The sequence below is a fragment of the Triplophysa dalaica genome, chromosome 15, assembly GCF_015846415.1.
Source record: "Triplophysa dalaica isolate WHDGS20190420 chromosome 15, ASM1584641v1, whole genome shotgun sequence".
In the NCBI taxonomy this organism is placed as follows: domain Eukaryota; kingdom Metazoa; phylum Chordata; class Actinopteri; order Cypriniformes; family Nemacheilidae; genus Triplophysa; species Triplophysa dalaica.
The window spans coordinates 11,658,544-11,678,359 of record NC_079556.1 but is presented as its reverse complement, the minus strand read 5'-3'; the positions used below and the strand labels follow the sequence as shown (position 1 = coordinate 11,678,359).

At 37.5% G+C, this 19,816-nt stretch overlaps 2 protein-coding genes across 2 annotated transcripts; both read right to left on the bottom strand.

Moving 5' to 3' along the window:
• Nucleotides 1-556: 556 nt before the first annotated feature.
• On the bottom strand, nucleotides 557-12,153 carry si:ch211-132f19.7 (adenylate cyclase type 8). The gene is made up of 18 exons (XM_056768120.1): nucleotides 11,281-12,153; nucleotides 8,333-8,482; nucleotides 8,059-8,189; nucleotides 7,859-7,970; nucleotides 7,588-7,715; nucleotides 7,202-7,360; nucleotides 6,867-7,098; nucleotides 6,108-6,296; nucleotides 5,902-6,002; nucleotides 5,603-5,804; nucleotides 5,410-5,505; nucleotides 5,154-5,326; nucleotides 4,987-5,068; nucleotides 3,789-3,947; nucleotides 2,673-2,819; nucleotides 2,416-2,508; nucleotides 1,667-1,781; nucleotides 557-1,418 (listed from the first exon to the last, which is right to left on the bottom strand). The coding sequence occupies exons 1-18, from the start codon at nucleotides 12,151-12,153 to the stop codon at nucleotides 1,012-1,014; spliced, it is 3,549 nt and encodes a 1,182-aa protein (XP_056624098.1). The 3' UTR covers nucleotides 557-1,011.
• A 2,255-nt stretch (nucleotides 12,154-14,408) lies between these two features.
• dnajc27 (DnaJ (Hsp40) homolog, subfamily C, member 27) lies at nucleotides 14,409-19,718 on the bottom strand. Its single transcript, XM_056768121.1, has 7 exons — nucleotides 19,238-19,718; nucleotides 18,832-18,914; nucleotides 18,414-18,483; nucleotides 17,947-18,111; nucleotides 17,656-17,778; nucleotides 17,353-17,513; nucleotides 14,409-16,328 (listed from the first exon to the last, which is right to left on the bottom strand). The coding sequence occupies exons 1-7, from the start codon at nucleotides 19,322-19,324 to the stop codon at nucleotides 16,196-16,198; spliced, it is 822 nt and encodes a 273-aa protein (XP_056624099.1). The 5' UTR covers nucleotides 19,325-19,718; the 3' UTR covers nucleotides 14,409-16,195.
• Between the last annotated feature and the right edge of the window lie 98 nt (nucleotides 19,719-19,816).

Here is a 19,816-nt window from a genome sequence, read left to right as displayed (position 1 = left end):
TTCCCATCTTTCCTGTAGCTCAGTCTAGAGCATGGCGTTAGCAACGCCAAGGTCATGGGTTCCATCCCAGGGATTGCACATATTCAAAAACAAATGTATAGTGTCATGCAATGTAATGTCTGCCAAATGCGTAAATGTAATAAAACAAACAGTTTCTATGGCACTTTTGATTACCATTGGAATTTTTCCTGGTGGTCAAAGAACAGTTTTGATTAAAACATTCTTACAAATATCTTTCTGTGTTCATCAGAACAAAGAAATGTATACAGATTTGGAACAACTTGAAAGTAGTATTAAAGGGGCAGTTCACCCCAAAATAAAAATTCTGTCTTGTCATTACATTTCTCAAAGACCATCCCTTATATTGGAACAGTAATCCTGTCATTTTTTTGTCATGTTTTTGTGTAATAATAAAAGTGAAATGGCAATGACTGGAGACAAGAAGAAAAGTTTGATGATTCATTAAAAGCTGTTTATTTTGGCCATATAAAATTATTAAATCTTGGCATGAGAAATCCTTCCAGGAAAAATTCAATATCCAATTAAGTTCATTATTCATTCTACAGTTTAAAAAAAGTTTAGTTGTTGCAAACCATAGCTGGGTCAAATGGACATTTTCCAGGTTAATTTATACCAACAGTTCCCACAATGTATCCCTTATAGTATCTCAAACAAAGACCTCACAATCTTTTTATAACTTACAGTGACTCAATGCTTAACAAACAACAGCCCATGTGGTACCCAAGTATGCGTTTACTATAGCCTGATTATACTGATATATACTAATTCACAACATGGGAACTAAAGAGCAAATGAGACACAGCTCAGGACAGGCATTTCATAAACGCTTGAAGATGACTATATAAGAAACCTTTGTATAACAATGAAAATTCATAAAGAAAAACATACACTGAATATCTTGAAGGCAATGAAAAATGAGAGAGACACAGAAGTCTCTAAAAGAGGAATTAAATAATGAATGTTGTCCAGTTCTAGGTCAGTCTATAAAATTCATGACATCTCCATAAGATGAAAGCCTCCGTTGGCCTCCCGTGCCTCCTCTTTCTTGCGAGCCAGCACCATGTTAAATACCATAGCGGCGAGAGTGTTCCTTCCGTGAGAGATCCCTCTGCTGGTGCTTCTCTCAGCGTAGTTGGAACTCTGATCTCTGCTACTGACGAAGTACGTGCGGACCCCTCCCCGCCATTCGCTGACCCCTTTAACGTAGATATCTCCTCTAAGCTGTAACACAAAGCCGTGGTCAGCCAGGATACGGCTCGTGGCCTCTTGGACTTGAATACGGCCCTTGAGCCCTGTGCTGTCCATTCGGCTGGCGAGATTCACAGTCATTCCCCAGATATCATACTGAGGCTTGGTGGCTCCAATCACTCCAGCGACTACAGGCCCGTGAGAAATACCTATAGGATGAAAAAGATTTTGTAATAGTAAAGTATAATCATAAATCATAAAAATAAAAGATGTGCCAACAATGAAATAAAAGTAACCGCACTGATATTAAATATGACTATGTTGTCTGTCTCGGACTTCACCAAACAAGCATATGAAAAAATTATTTGGAAAATAATATAATTTTAACACACATTTATTGGCAGTATATTTTTTACTTGTCAACAGTGGAGGTGATATAATTAGAGCACAATCTTACCAACGCGCAACTGGAAATTGTTTAAGGTACGTTTGTTTATTTCTTTCAGTGTCTCTTGCATGGCCAAAGCGAACAGAACCAATGTGCTGAGGTGGGCCCACTCTTCTTCACATTCCTACAACAAACAATACAAATGTGCTTTTAAACAAACATAAATGTATACACTCCCCGTCCCAAAAAAAGTCACCACCTGGATTTAACTAAGCAAATAGGTAAGAGCCTCATATTGGATTGGAGGTCTCGGTTCAGCATGTGCCCAAGGAATGAGGTCAGCTGACCACCTGAATATGCTGAATGACCAGGTTATTCCTTCAATGGGTTCTTTCTTCCCTGATCTCACGGGCATATTCCAAGATGACAATGCCAGGACTCATCAGGCTCAAATTGTGAAAGAGTTGTTCAGGGAGCATGAGACATCATTTTCACACATGGATTTGCCACCACAAAGTCCAGACCTTAACCCCATTCCAACTAAACATTTGAGTGTGAGACTTTTTTTGGACGGGGAGTGTATTTTAAAAGGTATTTACATATGAGTTCATTCATATATATTCATTTTTATATATTGGCTGATACCAGTATGGTCAAAAATACAGTATATTATGCATCTTATAAATATTTGAAAAAAAAAGGATTTATATCAAAATTATATTTTATAATTAAAACATGATTTTTCATTTTGATATTTTATCCTTTTAACTATAAGTAATAAAGTTGTATTTTAAATAACATGTTAGGGTAGGACATACCTGCTTTTCAGGAGACAAGCCAGATGCAGCCATGTAGCAGCTGCCAATGGTTTTGATCTTTTCAATCTCCTGGAAATAAGGCTCTTCTAACAACTTGTTGGGGATGAAAACGAATTATAATGTAATTATTCAATCATAATGTTGAAGAATTAAAAATATGTGTGCATTTGAAAGACATTCCGTTAGGTACAGTAGTGTAAACTGCTATAGCCCATACTGTAGGTATGAGATAGAGATGCTTTCTTAAATCTACGTACCTCATCAAAGTCACCGACAATCTCATTAAGAAGCCGTAGAAACTCAACGTCTTGATGAATCATCTCTTTCTTCTCATAATAATCGGTGAAGTCTGGAATGGAAGCAAACATCACCCCGACTCTCTCAAATGATTCAGAGAATAGATCCTTTAAGAAAAAATGCAAAGAAAATACCGTATTTTTGATAATATTGTTCAATAACAACATTTGTATTAATACATGACGGAAGAGTGCTTTAAATTATCTATTATTATATAAGTGAAACTTCGCCGAAAATGAAAATTCTGCCACATTGTAAATGAATAAGTTGACATACTCAAAAAAATAAAAATAATTTGAGAGGCATTTGGTTTAAGTAAGTAGAACTATCAAATTTTGATTACTGTTAAATTAAAGTTCTTAATAAGTCTTAGGAAGTGTATATTAGTATGAAATATTTCATTCATCCTTCTAATGGAATTATTTAAGTTTTTATTTCTATTTAATTTATTTAAGTTTAACTTAAATTTACGTATTTCTTAATTTTACGGTAAAAAAAAATTTACTCTCCTAATGCAAACAGACGTAAAGCATGCTGGCAACTGGAAATCCTTCTCAACCAATTGCACTTAAACTATTTAAGTAAGTAGAACTTTTTAAACAATTAAGTTTACATTACTTAATCTGTTTGATTATTTCGAGTATTTGGGTTTACAGTTCGCCCTCAACTCGTTCAAAAACCCTATAGGACATTCGTTCATCTTTGGAACACAAATTAGGATAGTTTTAGGTCCAGGAGCTTTCTGCACTTTGAATGTCAGTTACGTTGCTGTATGGTCACAAAGCTCCTGGATCTCTTCAAAACTATCTCTTGTCATTTTTCGGCGGAGTTTCCCTATAAGTTTGAAAACAAATAGCTGGATATGTTTATTTTATATGCTAAATTGTGAGGTTTGAATGTCTGATAAAATGACATTAAAATATACGATACATACTATATAGATTATACAGTTACTCACTTTCTCTCTTTCAAGTGTTACATTATTAAGCTTCAAAGTTGAAACTACCATAGTCTGACTTAAAAAAAACACATGTTCCCATTTCTCCCAGTCATCTATAGGTAAAGCTCTCAACTACATCATTGTTCCTGTCTCTCTCAAGAAAGTGGCGAGCAACATGGGCAGGGAGGATGTTATAGAGCAAACACTCGTTATGTTCCCTCAGTTCCTTCATGTCCTCCACTTCCTGTCTGGCCTGCAGACGCCACAGGAAGTCAAGCCTGGCTGTAGTTTCTAACTGTGAGCAGAGAAAACTTTTATTATATGAAACATTAAAATGACCTTTGAATACATCAAATTTTAAGTGTATTATTTTTCCTTTTAAGTATGGCAGTTAAGATCTGTAGTTTTACAGCATTTAGTTATATTGTTTAATGTCAGTTTCCAAATATACTAATACACTTTGAACATTGAAAGTTGTATGTAAACACCAGATATTATTAAGAATTAGTGAACTGAGTTAGACATTTGAGCATTTGAAAACTACATTTCTCACATTCTTGATAATGTCAAAGAATTTTCATCAATCTTTACTATGTTTTGTGAACGCATGAGGGACAGCAATTATGATTGATTTTCAATAAAATGTTCTGTACATGTTCTAAACACCAATGAAACCAATATATATATTTGTTAAAATATATCTTAATAGCAAAATCAGCAGTTCAGCAGTAGTACAATAGTAGCATAAATTACTATAAATGATGTTACATCTATAATACTGCCGTTCGTAATTTAAATGTTTATTAACTAATTAATTGTTATAAATGATAACATAATATACACTACCAGTCAAAGGTTTGTGTAGCGATGAAGACGGGACGGGAGCCGTGTGGCAGCCGGTGGCGTGAGTGATAGTGGAAATTAGCTGTGCACGCACCAGTCCCGCATCTCCCACGGTGGAGTTCGTGAGCATAAAAGGACGAATCGACAGGACTGCCGGCGAGAGAGGACCGGGCCTGGACATGTTTTAAGTTTTCATTTAATATCAGCTGCAAGGATAGGCACTGTCTCAATCAATGTATTAAACTTCTTCCATTTAACAAACAATAACCTGGAAGTAAAAGACCGGCAGCCTTTTATGCTCCCGAACTCCTCCGAGGGAGATGCGGGGACCGGTGCACGCACAGCTGTTTTTAAGAACATTAAAAACATTTCAGTCAAGTGTTTCAAAACTTTGGACTGGTAGTGTATAGCAGTAAAATTATTATAAAAGTTGAATTTATGTTACATATATGATTAACACTAAATAATAACATAATATTTGTATACAATACCTGTCTACTGTTATAAAGAACAACCACGACAAACATAGCCATTAGCAGCACAGAGATGCTTTTTTTTTTGAGGTACTGGGATCTGTGCAAAACACAAATATGAACATCAGAACAGGGCCACGCAAAACAAAAAGTGGTTTAACAAAACAAGTACAATGTAAAAATACCTTTGAATTTGGCCATTTTGGTTTTGGCGGATAAAGAGCACATGGAAGGCTACTTCAATGAGGTATGTGTAAACAGCAATGACTAACATCAGTACAGCCAGCTTCAACAGGCAGCTGAGCCTTAGAAACACTGCACACGTCACCATGGCAACCACACCACTCAAGACAAAGAACTGCAGACAAAACGATTGACAAAAATCGGTGGGTGCTTCTTTTGACACATAAGTTACAATGCTTCATTTAGTAGCTGCTGTACCTCAGGATGGGTGCAGATGTTCACAGGCCAATGAGTGCTTTGGTCCTCAGAGCTTTTGTGGTTCTCCTCACCCACCTCAAGTGTGTTACACCACAACTGTCCAATGAAATAACCAACACGACCTATAGATCCATTTTAACTTGTGCGAAAAGTAAATGCAAAACATCTGCAATCCGTTTAAAATGGCACTTACAATATCAGAGGAGGCCACACCGAAGTTAATAGTAATAGCAGTGAGGGTCAGCAGGTTACGGATGCTCTTGGTCTCGTGAATCCAGCAGCACAGAAGTTGAAGGTACAGTGGAGAGCACTTAAACTCCTCAGCCAGTGTTACCAGAAGCAACAGCAAGTAGGCAAACAAGAATACTAAAAACTGGACTAGCATTGGAGAGATTCTGTGGGTGACACACACAAAGAGTTCTTATTCAATATAATCCCGTCACACTTAAAATAAATAACTAAAGTATAGACAAGACCATGAGAATGCCTCACTGTGGTGAGGGAATCAGGGCCTGAACAGCCATGATGAAGAGGAGCATGAGGAAGGAGCAGGCTAAATTAGACTTGAACATCTCATCTCGCATCTGAGAAAACTGAAAAACACTTGTACATTATATAAGCAGTCGACTATCAGTCACACACAAATCATGGGTGCTTATGCGCTTCTAAGCAAGTAGGACCCAACGCAAAGTTCCCACCTTGCCCTCGATTTGTGCGTCTTTGAAGACCAGTGTGAACGGTGTGATGTGTTCTTTGCGCATTCGCTCACTGCTGCGCACCTCGATGGCCTGCTTGATTCTTTTGTTGATCTCTCGAGAGCTGGCACAGTAAGCTGTAATATGATTGGGCAGCTGCACCAGTGAGCCATTGGTGAAAGTAGCTAAGATCTGAAAGATGGCATCATACGATATAATTATTTGATGATAAAGGTGATGCACAAATATATCGGCCAACGATCGTATCGGTTGATAGTTCAAAAACAGCCTAAGATCAAAGCCGAGACATGCAATGAATTTGTGCTCAATGAATTTGTGCTCTGTGTGTAGAAAATATTAAGAAACATCACCAGTTTGATGTTCAATATAAATAGTCACATGAATTCATACTTCAGAAAGTAAGGAAATATAACTTTCATTTTCAGATTCGGTATATGCAGATATCACTGAATAATCGGCAATCAGTATCAGTGGAGAAATTTAGTATCGGTGCAGCTCTAATAATAAATAACATGTTTGCTTGCTCAATAGACTTCCAATGTAAATGCACTTACATTTTTAATTTTTAATAAACATATTAGAATTATAGCCTATGACTAACAAAAAGGGTTACATTTCTTGATAATGTAAAGTTCTCAAGTCTTTCAAAAAGTTCCAGACTATGTCATTCTGTGAATTCTTCACTCATTTTTCAGGTTCAATGTGTATTTCAAGCATTTAATGAAAGTTGATAGCACTCACGCAGTTCATGCCAATGATGTTGTCAAAGGGAAGTTCAGCACTCCACGAAGTCTCGTCCTTGCTGGTCCTCCTAGCTTTGGGTGGCTCCTTGTTTTCTTGCGGCGTATGGCAGATCAGAAACGTATCGATCTTATGTTTGCGTAAAAACTCATTTCGCTCATGGCCTTGGCCCTCTTCAGTCTCATATACGCCCTCTAGACAGTCCAGGGTTGCTTGTGATATGTGAATCCTCCTAATATTACACAGCTCGTGTTATTATTCCGTTGTAAATTGCTTTTATGTTAATGTGTACAAGTTACATAATGTTGCGATTGCTAATGATCTCGTGTACTTGCCCCGGAATGCCTCCAGCCTCGAGCATGTTGGCAACATCTACATCCCAAGACCACACATCAAACTGCCATTTCTGAAGTCCCAAAACCCCACACAGAACCGAGCCAGAGTGGATCCCGATACGCATATCAACATCTGTCTTTAAGTCTTTGCGTACATATCTGGAATAGTGAGAAAGTGTAAACATTTATTGATTAAGTATTACCTATAGACCATTACATGATGTAAACAACACTGGTCCAGAAGCACTTCCTGTTTCAGTTTTTGAATCCAACAGAACAGAGTTGTTTATGTCTTGCAAAATGGTCTATGTTGTCTTCTTTCGAAATATATATTTATTCTATATCAACAGATTTAGAGCAACAATAATTCTTATGTTGACACACACCGTATAGTGTTGATCATGGCCAGACCCATCTCCACGCAGCAACGAGCATGTGCCGTTTGAGGCTCTGGGACTCCAGACACACAGTAATAACAATCTCCCAGAATCTTTATCCTCATGCAGTGATACTCCTAAAATTTGATAATGTGTGACAGCAAATTGAAAGCACGTCATGTAATTAATTCAATTACATGTTTTAATGGATGTTTTAATGGATTGACAGCTCTAAGCAAAGTCTCCAGTCTGAAAGTCTCAAAAGGTGAATCTCTCTCACCTCTGCAAGGCGATCAAATCGACCGAACAGCTCGTTGAGTGTGCGGACCAGTTCCTGAGCCGACATGGTCATCGAGAGAGAAGTGAAGCCTTTAATATCAGCAAACAGGATACTGAGATAGAAAAACACAAATAAACCAACAACAGATGCGTATTTCTTATTTCAAACATCATCTGTATGACCTAAATTCAATTGTGTACCTGACATTTTTGTATTGGTGGATGTAGGTCTTGTGAAACTGTTGTGGGAGCAATTCATCATCTATGGCAGTCATGTCAGAAATCATCTCCATGGCAATAAATCGGGGAAGTATGGACATCAGCAATCGTTCCTAAGGCAAAATGATCCAATTCTTTAGATAGTGCACAGAAAATATTTTAAGTTATAAATATATTCAGAGAATAAAACTTCTGGAGTCGGGATTTGCATTAAACTGTGATGTAACACATGATAAAAAGCCTACTGCCTCTGAACCTGTCTTTGGTTCTCTCGCTCCATCCTGACACGTCCCTCGATGCATCGCCGTGTCTCAAGGAAGGCCTGTCTTCGGGCACGATCTGAGAGGTAATGAATGAACAGCCCTGCAGTGTTCATACCCATGTACAAAATACCTTTTGCCATTAACTGAAAGAAACAAGGGGAACACTTGAAAACAGAGAAAGTATTTCATACAGAAGGGCAATTCAAAGTGCTTTACATAAAATGATTGACAGATAGAAATAAGACGTATCTTTAAAATGCAAATGACTTAAGATCACAAATACTTTAGATTTTCAGAAACAATAAAACAGCAATAAAATTAATTTAAAAATGTGAGTGTATATATAAAAAGAATAAGAGCAAAATAAAAATTAATTAGAAATAGAAGTGCAATTGATGTAAACCATCACAGTGCTCAGGTTGTGAATGCACAGCTAAACAAGTGTGTTTTCACATCTGGATTTAAAAGTAGCTACTGTTGGTGAACGTCTGATATCTTCTGGAAGCAGATTCCAGCTATGGGTGGTGTAATGGCTAAACGCTGACTCACCTTGTTTTGAGTGAACCCTTGTTATCTCTTACTGACTTGATCCTGATGATCTAAGAAGTCTGTTTGGTTTTTATTCAAAATTTGGAGTGCATGCATTTGGTGGATTGTTTTAAGTGATTCACAGTTCATTCTAAGCACATTTGATAACTTTTAAGGTTCACTGAGAACCAAACCAATGATAAATATCAGTGATTTTAGCTTTTAGCTTAGGATGCACGTTTTTGAGAGACAACATACTTTGGAGGATTTCTGTGAATAAAAATTTACATACAAGAAGCAACAATACCAAACAAATGGAGAAGATTTGACTCTTTATTAAATATAAAATAGCTTCTATATTTAAATTTTCATGTGTCCATTTATGAGGAATTGACTTTGAAAATGGAATGCTTTAAATTAGTGGTGGGCCGTTAACGCAGTGAGACTCTTATCGCGCGATAAAAAAAATGTCACCGTTAATCTATTCTCAAAGTTGGGTTGGGAGCTGGGTCTATACTACGCAAGCTATGATGACTTTCACCTTGATATTTTAGCGCAGATGTATACCAGCTTAACTGCACTGTAGGGGGCGAGAACGAGATTTTTAACTTGCGTGATTCGCGTCATTCGCGCCGCCTCATCATCTCATAACCAGGGCTTCATTTGCGCGATTCGCGCCGCAAGTAGGTCTATTGGCTCTTTGCATTAACAAATAAATCACTCGCGCTTGACACGCCATTCGCGTTTGGTCTGAACACAACATAACGTTACTGTGAAATTACCGCATCAAACGTGACGTGCTAACATGGATGCAGCTATGAAGCCGCCGGGTTTGCTTCAGGGAAAATGTATTTTTAAGAAGCTCCCCAATGGAAACATCGACAAGACTGAGGTTGTTTGCACCTTGTGCAATGCGGAATTGGTTTAAAAAAAACACTTTCTCTCAACAGGTAGTGGTCTAGCTTTAGTTGAAACCAGTAACTTTGTATGGAGATCTAATGTATTATGGCTCCTGTATGACAGGTCGCTTGTTGCTCCCTCACTCTTTGTAAGTTGCTTTGGATAAAAGCGTCTGCTAAATGACTAAATGTAAATGTACTGTAGGAGCTCTATCAGTCTCAAGTACCACCTAAACGCAAAGCATCCCTTAGCTAATGCGAAAGTAAACACAAGTACATCTTCCATCCATCCATTTTCTACCGCTTATCCGAACTACCTCGGGTCACGGGGAGCCTGCGCCTATCTCAGGAGTACAAATTCATCTTATTGAACATAATTTATTTTCATCACCAATTATCATAGTAGAACAGCTTTCTCAAGCAGTTTGTGATGCATTTTGGAAACAGGAGATGAGCCCCTGGTCTAATGCGCCACCTGGCTTGAGAAACCCGTTCTCAAAGACTTACTTTTAGTCATTATTTGGGTAGCACACATATTCTGAATGCCTTCGGCAGAATTCAAATGAGCCATTTTAATCTAGATTAATTCCAAGATTAATCTAGATTAAAAAATAAATAAATCTATGCCCACCACTACTTTAAATGCTTTGACAACGATGTGACATGCATTCTGATTTCATTACATTGTTAAACATGCTGTCTGGTCGAGCCTAACATGGTCAACTTGTCAAAAAACGAGTTGGGCGTATTTCGTAGTATTTCTGTGCTCGAATCACTCCCCCAGCGATCGTAGAGGTTTTGGAAAGTTTTTATCGAACATATAAAACTGCTTCATAACAACTTTTCTAAGTCCCTTATTGGAAAATTTCCCGGAAAAGCATGCGGCATGGCCCCAGGAGAGGAGTAGAAGGAGAATGCGCAGACGTCACTTTCACTTGTAAGCAGGAGAGAGAGAGAGAGAGGGGAGAGAGAGAGAGCATACGTTCGCGAGGTTCAGGTGTTTGTTTGTTCACTGCATTTGGGTGATGAATGTTATATAAACTGTGGATATAACTCTGGATTTGGAAATTATTTGAAACTAATATATGGAGCCGTCCCAGCAAAAGATGCCCGACATGAACCGAGTGCGGTGAGTGAAACGGACGTCTGTGTTTTGTTGACAATGTGCTTTGGTTCAGCCTACCCCTCCCCCTCGCATGCGCCGTGTGTTTTTGGAAAAACAATCGTAAAGCTGTATCTATCTTTTATAAATGTGATCAAACTAAATACTCTTCGAAGATACAAAATAAAAAATACTACTCTATAGGTACTCAAGATTAATATGAGATTGGCAAAAACCCTGTTTGTTACGCCCGCTTTAAGAGAGACTTCACATGTGTGGATGAAATCGACAATACATTTAGCATTAAAATGTATTTTGGGGTTAACTATTCCTTTAATACTATAGTGCTGTTGTGGTTCTTTACAGGAACATTTGTGGAGTCGTTGATGGAGCAAAAGTTTTGTTTCTTTACCTTTCTCACAATGGTTGGGTCATTGTAATTTCTATAAGCGTCCACCAACAGGTGCAAGGAAGCAGTGATGAATCCTGTGCAGATGGACCACAGTAGAGGAAGCGGCAATAATGTGTAGGTGGCAAACAGCGTGAAGAGCACATACCAAGACTGGTCCTTCTCCAACCCATACACCAAACCACCCAGCGCCTGCACAGTCTGAGACAGCCAGCTCGCTAAGCCAAAGTAGCGCAGGTAATCCATAGACGTCAGATCTTTACAAGTGAGGACTACGGCACAAATAACTGCACCAAGTGCCATGAAGAGCCCCGCCAACCACCCTCGCTGAGAATCCACCATCTCAGGAGCTACAGCCAGGTAAATGAAGAGAATATGGAGTTTGGTAAGGATATCAATAACATTTGTGACTATGAGGGAATTTCTGCGCTGACTGGAGGAGTGCTGCTGATACAGGCGCTCTAGATCCTGAGACTTGAACTTGTGGTGGAGAGCGGGCAGGAAGACCCCACGAACCGTGGAGCCCCAGTTTACGAAGAAGTCGGCGTCACTGAGAGAATCTGTGGACTTTTGGGTGCACGTGGAGTTGCGGTGTCGCAAGGGATGGATGCGGGCTGCAGAGGAGCGGCGTTTGTGCAGGCCGGCATTACCCCTCGCAGCTTTTTTACGGATCTGTCTGTTGATGTCTTGGATATATGCATCGGTAACGATGATTTTGCGACAGTTGGCTGTTCGCCTCTCACATTGCATTCCTCTCTGGTCGATAATGTGATGCACTGCATTCTGCCACATCAGTTTGCGCTTCAGAATGGGGGATAGAGGGCCGACCGGGCACTCAGGAGGCTGGGAAATCACATCTGTAGTACTGACAGCCATGGTCTGATCTGAATGCATGCAGTCTTTAGATCCGAAATCTCTGCGCAAGACTTCTGTCAGCCGCACCAACCTGCAATGAAACCCAATAAAGAAAGGAAACAGATTTACTAGTCAATAGCAAGAATTAAATAGCATCCGTAATTCATTTGTTGTAACATGCATAACAGCCAAATACAAATTAAGTATTAATGTAAACACGTTGAAGACAAGAGTTTTAAAATAGCTAAACTGTGAATTTAAAGATTCCAAAATTATTAATAAATTATAATTGAAAAAAGAAAGTACGATTCCTTCATCATTTGTTTACTCCCATGTCATTACAAATAAACCGGCTTTCTTTCCCTTGCAGAAAACAGAAGATATTTTGAAGAATGTTGGTAACCGAACGACACTGGCCTCCATTGATTCCATTATATGAACACAAAACCACAGAGACATTTCTCAAAACATCTTCTTTTTTCTTCCACAGTAGAAAGACTCATATACAGATTTAAACAACAGGTGGGAGAATAAATGATGACAGAAATTTTATTTTGGTGTAAACTATCCCTTTAACAATGGATTTAAGCACACTATTATTTCATGATGGCATGCACCAAAAAGAAACTAAAAAAACTTGCCATTAATGTGGCGTTGGAGTCTCATAATGATGCACAGATCTTATCTTCATCCGTGAACAGCAGTCCCGACAAATATTTAACATGGAATATTCTTGTCTTTCAGGGGTGTAATCCTTGGCAGTTTGTCGCTGAATGATTCTTCTTGACAGATTTTCCTTCTTCCTCGCCATGCCTACTTAAATTATTCATCTAGCTAAATTATCTCACCTAAAACACTTAAATCAAGTCAAGTCTGAGTTGGACAGACATCTCCATTGCCATTGACTGTCCAAACGCTCTGCAGGTAATGAACGATTGCTGGCCAGATGGTCTGAAAATCTGCCTTGACCCTTCCCAAAGATAGCAAGACCCCATCTGCTGAAGTTTATCTACAAGTCGAATCCACAATCTCAGATGAGGAAAATGTGAAGGTAGAATTGAATGATTCTGAAGCAATGAGAAGAGTAAGAGATCTAATGCACAGGCACACAAACCCGCACACAGTTTGACATGGATGTGAAATATAAGGGATTATCTACTCAGCATCAGTGCACGTGATGCATTAAGGCTCATGGCCGCAGCTAACAGGATAACATTAACAACAGGTGAGTTTATATTTGGAGGTAATAATTTGGATATTTGTATTCTGGTGGTGCATATATTGCAATCACTATTAGTTGCTTATTGGTTATAAAATAGTGTTTTAAAAATGTTTTTTGATATCCAGAAAATATCTATGGCACACATCTGTTGATAGAATAATAAGGTGCTTTGAGGAGAGATGGGTGAAGGTTCTTGTTGCCTAGTTGTGATTTGGTTGACATGTGCTCTCGAGCAGCCACAGTGCAGGGTTTTAGTTAGCAGGCTAGGAGGCTGATTCAGGGAATGTGGGAAGTAAGCTGGATAAAGTGCTTCTCACTGATCTGGTTACCAGCAATATGTGCCAGGTCAGAAAGTGACTGAGCCATCTGTTTCTCTCTGCACACGGAAGTAATCAGGCCCCTCAAAAAATCTAGGTGAAATTGTTACCAGAAGGTTTCATTGTTTATACTGGTATATAAAACAATAAACTAAATCTATTGCTCTAAAAAGAGTTGCTTTCATTTTAAAAGACATTTCATTTCTCTCTTACTGTAAAAAAACTGTAAAAATCCAGGGACACCTGTAAAATATCATAAAATAACATCTAATATGACATAAGTCATCTACAATTACAGGTAATCCATAAAATTTGAGTTTTTATTTCAGTAATTCCAAAAATAAACCGTACAAAAAAATCCTGTGAAAAAAAAGGTAATTTTCAGGCAGACGAGGTGCCAGTAAAATACCAGTTTTGTCTCCTAAACTTACATGTCATCTGGTACATTTGCAGTCTTTTTCAGTAGTTTTAAACTTTTTACCATAGTTTTAAAATACACAGTACAAAAAATATATAAAAAGGTTAATTTTCTGGCAGATAGGGAACCAGTAAAATACTGTAAAATAACAGTTTTGCCATTTAAAAGTACAAGTTATCTGTTAAATTTGCAGTCATTATCAGTAATCTGACATAAGGAGAACATAAGGAACATTGCACTGAAATCATGCTTCAAAAAGTATTATACAAATTAAATGGAATCTCTGTTATAAGAAGGATTAAACACATTTTTTTGAGTTTATTCTTTATTAAATTGTGCCACATGCATGGAGAAAGTAACAGCTTCTGTGCACAAAACAGAGCCACTAACTTTTTCCCTCGAGCAGTGGCCTTGACATTCTTGTAAACATCTTGATCTTTGAGTTCGGCATAATCACAAACATGTTTGTTCATGCTTCTTTCTCATGCCATTAAACACCTTTAAGGTCAGACAAATCCATGTCATGACATAAAACAAAAGGAGGAAAAAAGTGATCCGTCTTTGATCCCTATGGGGAGATAATGACACATGAAGAAATCAGAATAGTCAACTTGCTTTTGGACACTACGTGAGAGGTAATTGTCTAATATCTCTTGGGTACAAGACACACAGTCTTTCATAAAAATAAAAGAAACAAAAAGTGTTTTGAAAATATAAATAATGGTAACATTGCACTCACATCGCAACATGTACACATGGTTTGAACGCCACAAAGTCATAGAAAAATACAATATTTGATATACTAGCATTACAGTGATTACCTACAGAAGTTTTAATATACAACAGCCAACAAAGCAGTCAAGCTAATGCATGTTGGCACATCTACACACCTTTGTCAGACCCTTTTCTAGTGTAACAGTTAATTCTCAATTTTTTTTAAAGTGTAAACAAAGACCCTTTGCCCTACAGTATCCTGGGATCAGATCCCATCACTGACACAGACTCACTTTCATGCTTAACATACTTACAGTTAAACAAAATTATCAACATCAACGTCAATGTTTTAATAGTTTCCAAAACACCAAGTGTTTTTCAAGGACCAGTAAACTGTATATACTCAAACACATATACTGTAATACAGCAGACTTGGCACTAGTGACCACAACATGTACTATGTAAATCCATTATCACAAAACCTAAATATTGTACTCAAGTTTACTAACTTGTACGGGTGCAAATACCAAATGGAGCTGCATAATACAGGATATTAAACATATATTCTAAACAGACGGATGAACTACAGCACTCCAGTGAGTGATCTGGTTTATAAAGTCACAAGATAAGACGACCATATTGTATTGCACTAATTTCCCAAGTTTGTACTTGTGAGGTGTTTTTGAATTCTCTGATTTGTAATAGGTAATCAGATAGTAAACATCAATGGAAACTGTAATTCTTGACATGAATAAGATGGTTAGGTAGGATGTACTGTAACATGGTTAAGTGTCTGGAAAAAGATATCTACCCCAGTGCTCAAATTGAATCATGTCTTATGGGGAGTCCCCACTATGTGATGATTTTTCTTGAGTGGGACCAATATTATATTTTACCGAAATGTATTCACAAAATTTCCCATATCTTATAGATTTGTCATTATTATTATTATTTTTAATTATTTGAGGGATCAAAGTCAATTTTCTACCTCTTATATGGTGCCCCTAATGCCTTATAGGGGGTCCTGGACCCCCTGAGCCCTTCAATTCGAGCACTGGTTTACCTCCAAAATATAGGTGGTCAAAAACATCATATATTGTCTTACAATATTATCTGCACTTATATATTCATTTATACAGTATATACATTTAAACTGTATATATTCGTAATAGTTTTCTTGGTAGTAAAAGCTTTTAAATGCACATTGATGAATCTTAATAAATAAATACACCACAAAAAAAAACACCACAGCAAACAAACTAAATTCACTACAATAACATTCTTGTGGCACACAGTAGATGAAAGAAAATCTTCAGTTTTATGTCATATCCCAGACAAGTAATGTTTTAAATAGTGGAGGCGAAGAGATGCACGTGTGTATGGGCAGATGTCCTACTTGATATTCTTGAGCAGGGAAGTGCGAGCATTGACCACAGCTTTAAACGCATCTTCACTGCCAGGAGCCACACACTTGTCAGGATGCAACAGTACAGCTAACTTTCTGTATGCCTTGTTGACTTCCTCCCTACAAGCATAAAAAAAAAAATGTTTAGGGAAAGTCTGGTATGACTGACTTTAGGAATAATAATTGGATTGGAGGGAATTTCTAATGATCTGACCCACACGACTAAACCAAGCTAACACAACCCTGCAGTGTAAATATAGCACCCCATAATGTTTAAAAAAAACATTTGCTCTTTTGCTTCCGAACCAATGTTTGTTGACTTCTTTAAACAATTCAACAATGCATAAAGCACATGTTGGCAGTGCAGTTATAAATGCAATGTATACAAAACATCGCGCTCTCTGTTGCTGGTGGGTAATGTATGCCACCAGATTGTGTATAAAGTTAAACAAAGAATTCTTCAGAGATGGGGACAAGATAGAGGGATTTCAGAATGAAAGACAAACGTATTGACATCAATTGGCTCTTATACCTTTGGAGGGATTAAGTGGGGTTTAAGGACAGAGCCAAATCAACTTCCTAATCCAAATGCAATACCAACCGGTTTTACAATAGTGGTTCATACAAGGTGATATCTGCTATTTTTAAATATTTGGCATGAGGTGAAAACTCTTCCTGCTTGACTTATTATTTTCATTAGCCAGACTATTGATCCCATAAAGTCCTATGGATGCTTACACCCTCCACCAAATAAAATGTTAGTTATGTTTGTTTACAATTAGTTTATACACAGGTCAAAACACTGTAAACAGAAATAAAAGAAATCGTGAAGCGTTGCATTACCCAATCATAAATAGCAATGTAGCAAAAACAAAACATTGTTTTTTAATATAAATTGCATGCTTTAAAATTGGGGAAAGTTTTTGTCCTTTCAGAGGTACACATGTGTGTGTTTGTCACTGCCCTTACTATTGTGCAACACAGCCTATCGTAAACATCTATGTACTCATTCATCGGGGGCAAAAGTTTAACAGCACTAGTGAAGACATTTTGCATAAGATTGCATCTAAAACACAAACTAAGGTGTATAGTGATCACAGTAGCCTCAAAAATATTTTATAATATAAAAGGTAGTTTATTTTACCTTGTTGCTCCTGGTTTGACGCCCAGCATGTCCCAGCTGTCTTTGCTATTGCGAATTCGTCGAATGGTATCGGCCTGCTCTTTTGTAAAACCTACATTGACTTCCGGAGTGGGTCTTTTTCCTCCATTCTCACACATGTCCGTTATAGAGGAGAAAAAGGCCTTTGGGGATAAACACCAGTCATTCTTTTAAACAGAATGCTGTAGTCATATTGAACATAATAAACAGAAATGCTGTTACAACACCATCATTTCTACTTCTATTGAGCAGGGGCGGATATTAGAAACATGTGTGAAGACACACCTGAAACATTTCATTGATGCCTTCACCACTCTGGGCTGAAGTTTCAAAGTAATGAAATCCTCTGCTCTCGGACCAAAGCCTTCCTTCACTTTCATCTACAACCCGCCTTTTTGTCAGGTCAACCTATGAGCAAGAACAATACTTTATTATTACAATTAAAGTACATACTTTAGGTTAGCATACCATACTGTTCAATATATATTGCTATGCTATTTTGATGTGCAGTGAAAACTCAGCAACATTACTATAGAATATAGATAGGTAATAAAAGGTAATTAATATTTAGTAAACCTTGTTGGCACACACAACAAAGATGATGTTCTCCATGTTAGCTTGTGAACCCATCTCCTGCTTCATCTCTGTGAGCCAGCTATCCAGAGCGTCAAAACTCTCCCTCAGCCCAACATCATAGACCAGAATCACCCCCTGAGAGTCCTTGTAAAACTCGTTGCGAACCTGTAAAACACACAGTGTCAATTCCCTTTAACATCATAAGTCCCAGACAAGTCATTGGTCTGGTTTCGGTTCTATAATGATAACAAGTCAAATGTTCATGCAGCAACAATAAGGTTCTTCAGGCATGATAAACTATTGACAGCAGCTCAATACTACCACACTGTGGTCAGTTGTGTGTCTCCATACACAAACATTGACATTGTATGATCACTAAATATAAACAACATTGTTGTTTGCTTGTGTAAACATTGTATCCATTTTAAAAACACAAGCATGTCATGTGCCAACATAGAATGCAATACCTCATAGAAGAATGGATGTCCAGCCATATCAAAAATGTTTACTTTTATCTCCCTGTCCCGAACCTGAACCCTTGGGTTGAAAGAAAAAGCTGCATTACAGTAAATCTCAATAATAACATTTCATCATTCATAATAAATAGCCTACACATAGTATATATGTGTATATATATATTATAAATTATACATTTAGGCACAACGACAGCAAACTAGTAAATATTTAAGATAACTAATAATAGCGATTAAAAGAGATGGGAATTTTTTTTAATTATCTTTATTGGCAAAAAAATCTCATTAACCAAGGCACATATTTTAAGGAACGAAGTTCAAATGAAGGATTTTGAAAAACATCTTGCTTTCCCATCTTCCCATTTTTCTTTCCCACAGGGATCAATCACTTTGCCAAACCCACATCACTTACTTAGTTACTCCATAATCTATTCCAATAGTTGCCAGATATTTGGGCACAAACCGCTTCTCACAGTACCGCTTAATAATGCAACTCTGTAAAAAATAAACAAATAATAAAATGGTTGTGCTTTATGGAAATATCTCTAACATGGTTACTTAAACAAAAACAATAAATATGTTAGTATCTCTACATGCAAGTAGTGTAATAACCTCAAAAACGTGCATAATGATTATGTACATTCAAAACAACATATTATTGGCGGGGATTTATGGTATTAAAACTGAACAATTACAATCTGTGTAAAAATGATGTTATATTTTACATAGAACATACTGGTATCTAACAGCAATGCATATGAATAAAAAGATGCAAAATATGTCTTGTTTCTTAAGTGTGACTGTCTACAGACTCTTACCTTCCCCACCTCTGCATTCCCCAGACTGATTACCTTCACCCGTAATGACTTCTTATTTTCTCGCCTTTTCTGAACATTCGTGTCCATATTGCACTTACTCCCGTACCTCTATTAAATGAAAGAACCGAAATATAGATCTATAATATCACGAAAGCCTGCGCTACGCTTGTACCGGTCTGTCAATAGTGAGCAGCAGCTCAGTGCAGTAACGTAAATGGCTATCAACACATAACCAAGTATAACATGTTACAATTAATTATGGACGTTTCCCATAAACGCTGAGCACATATCCCACATGCTTTAGTCGCTGACAATAACAACAGGAATTTTAGCTGGTTAAGCGAATATAACAGCTAAACTTAATGTGCTAACGTGCTAGCTGCCTTAGCAACGACTGTTTGAACAGCTGTCTCTGCTGGTTTCAGATTGGAAACCACTGATTCGACATAGTCATTTGCGTGATAAAAAATGAATGATTTAAAATGTACGTCCCTGTAATAATTCGTATAAATATATATGCTGAATATTGTACTGACTATTTTAATACATATGTGTAGCTTGTATTTAACAAAACAACCC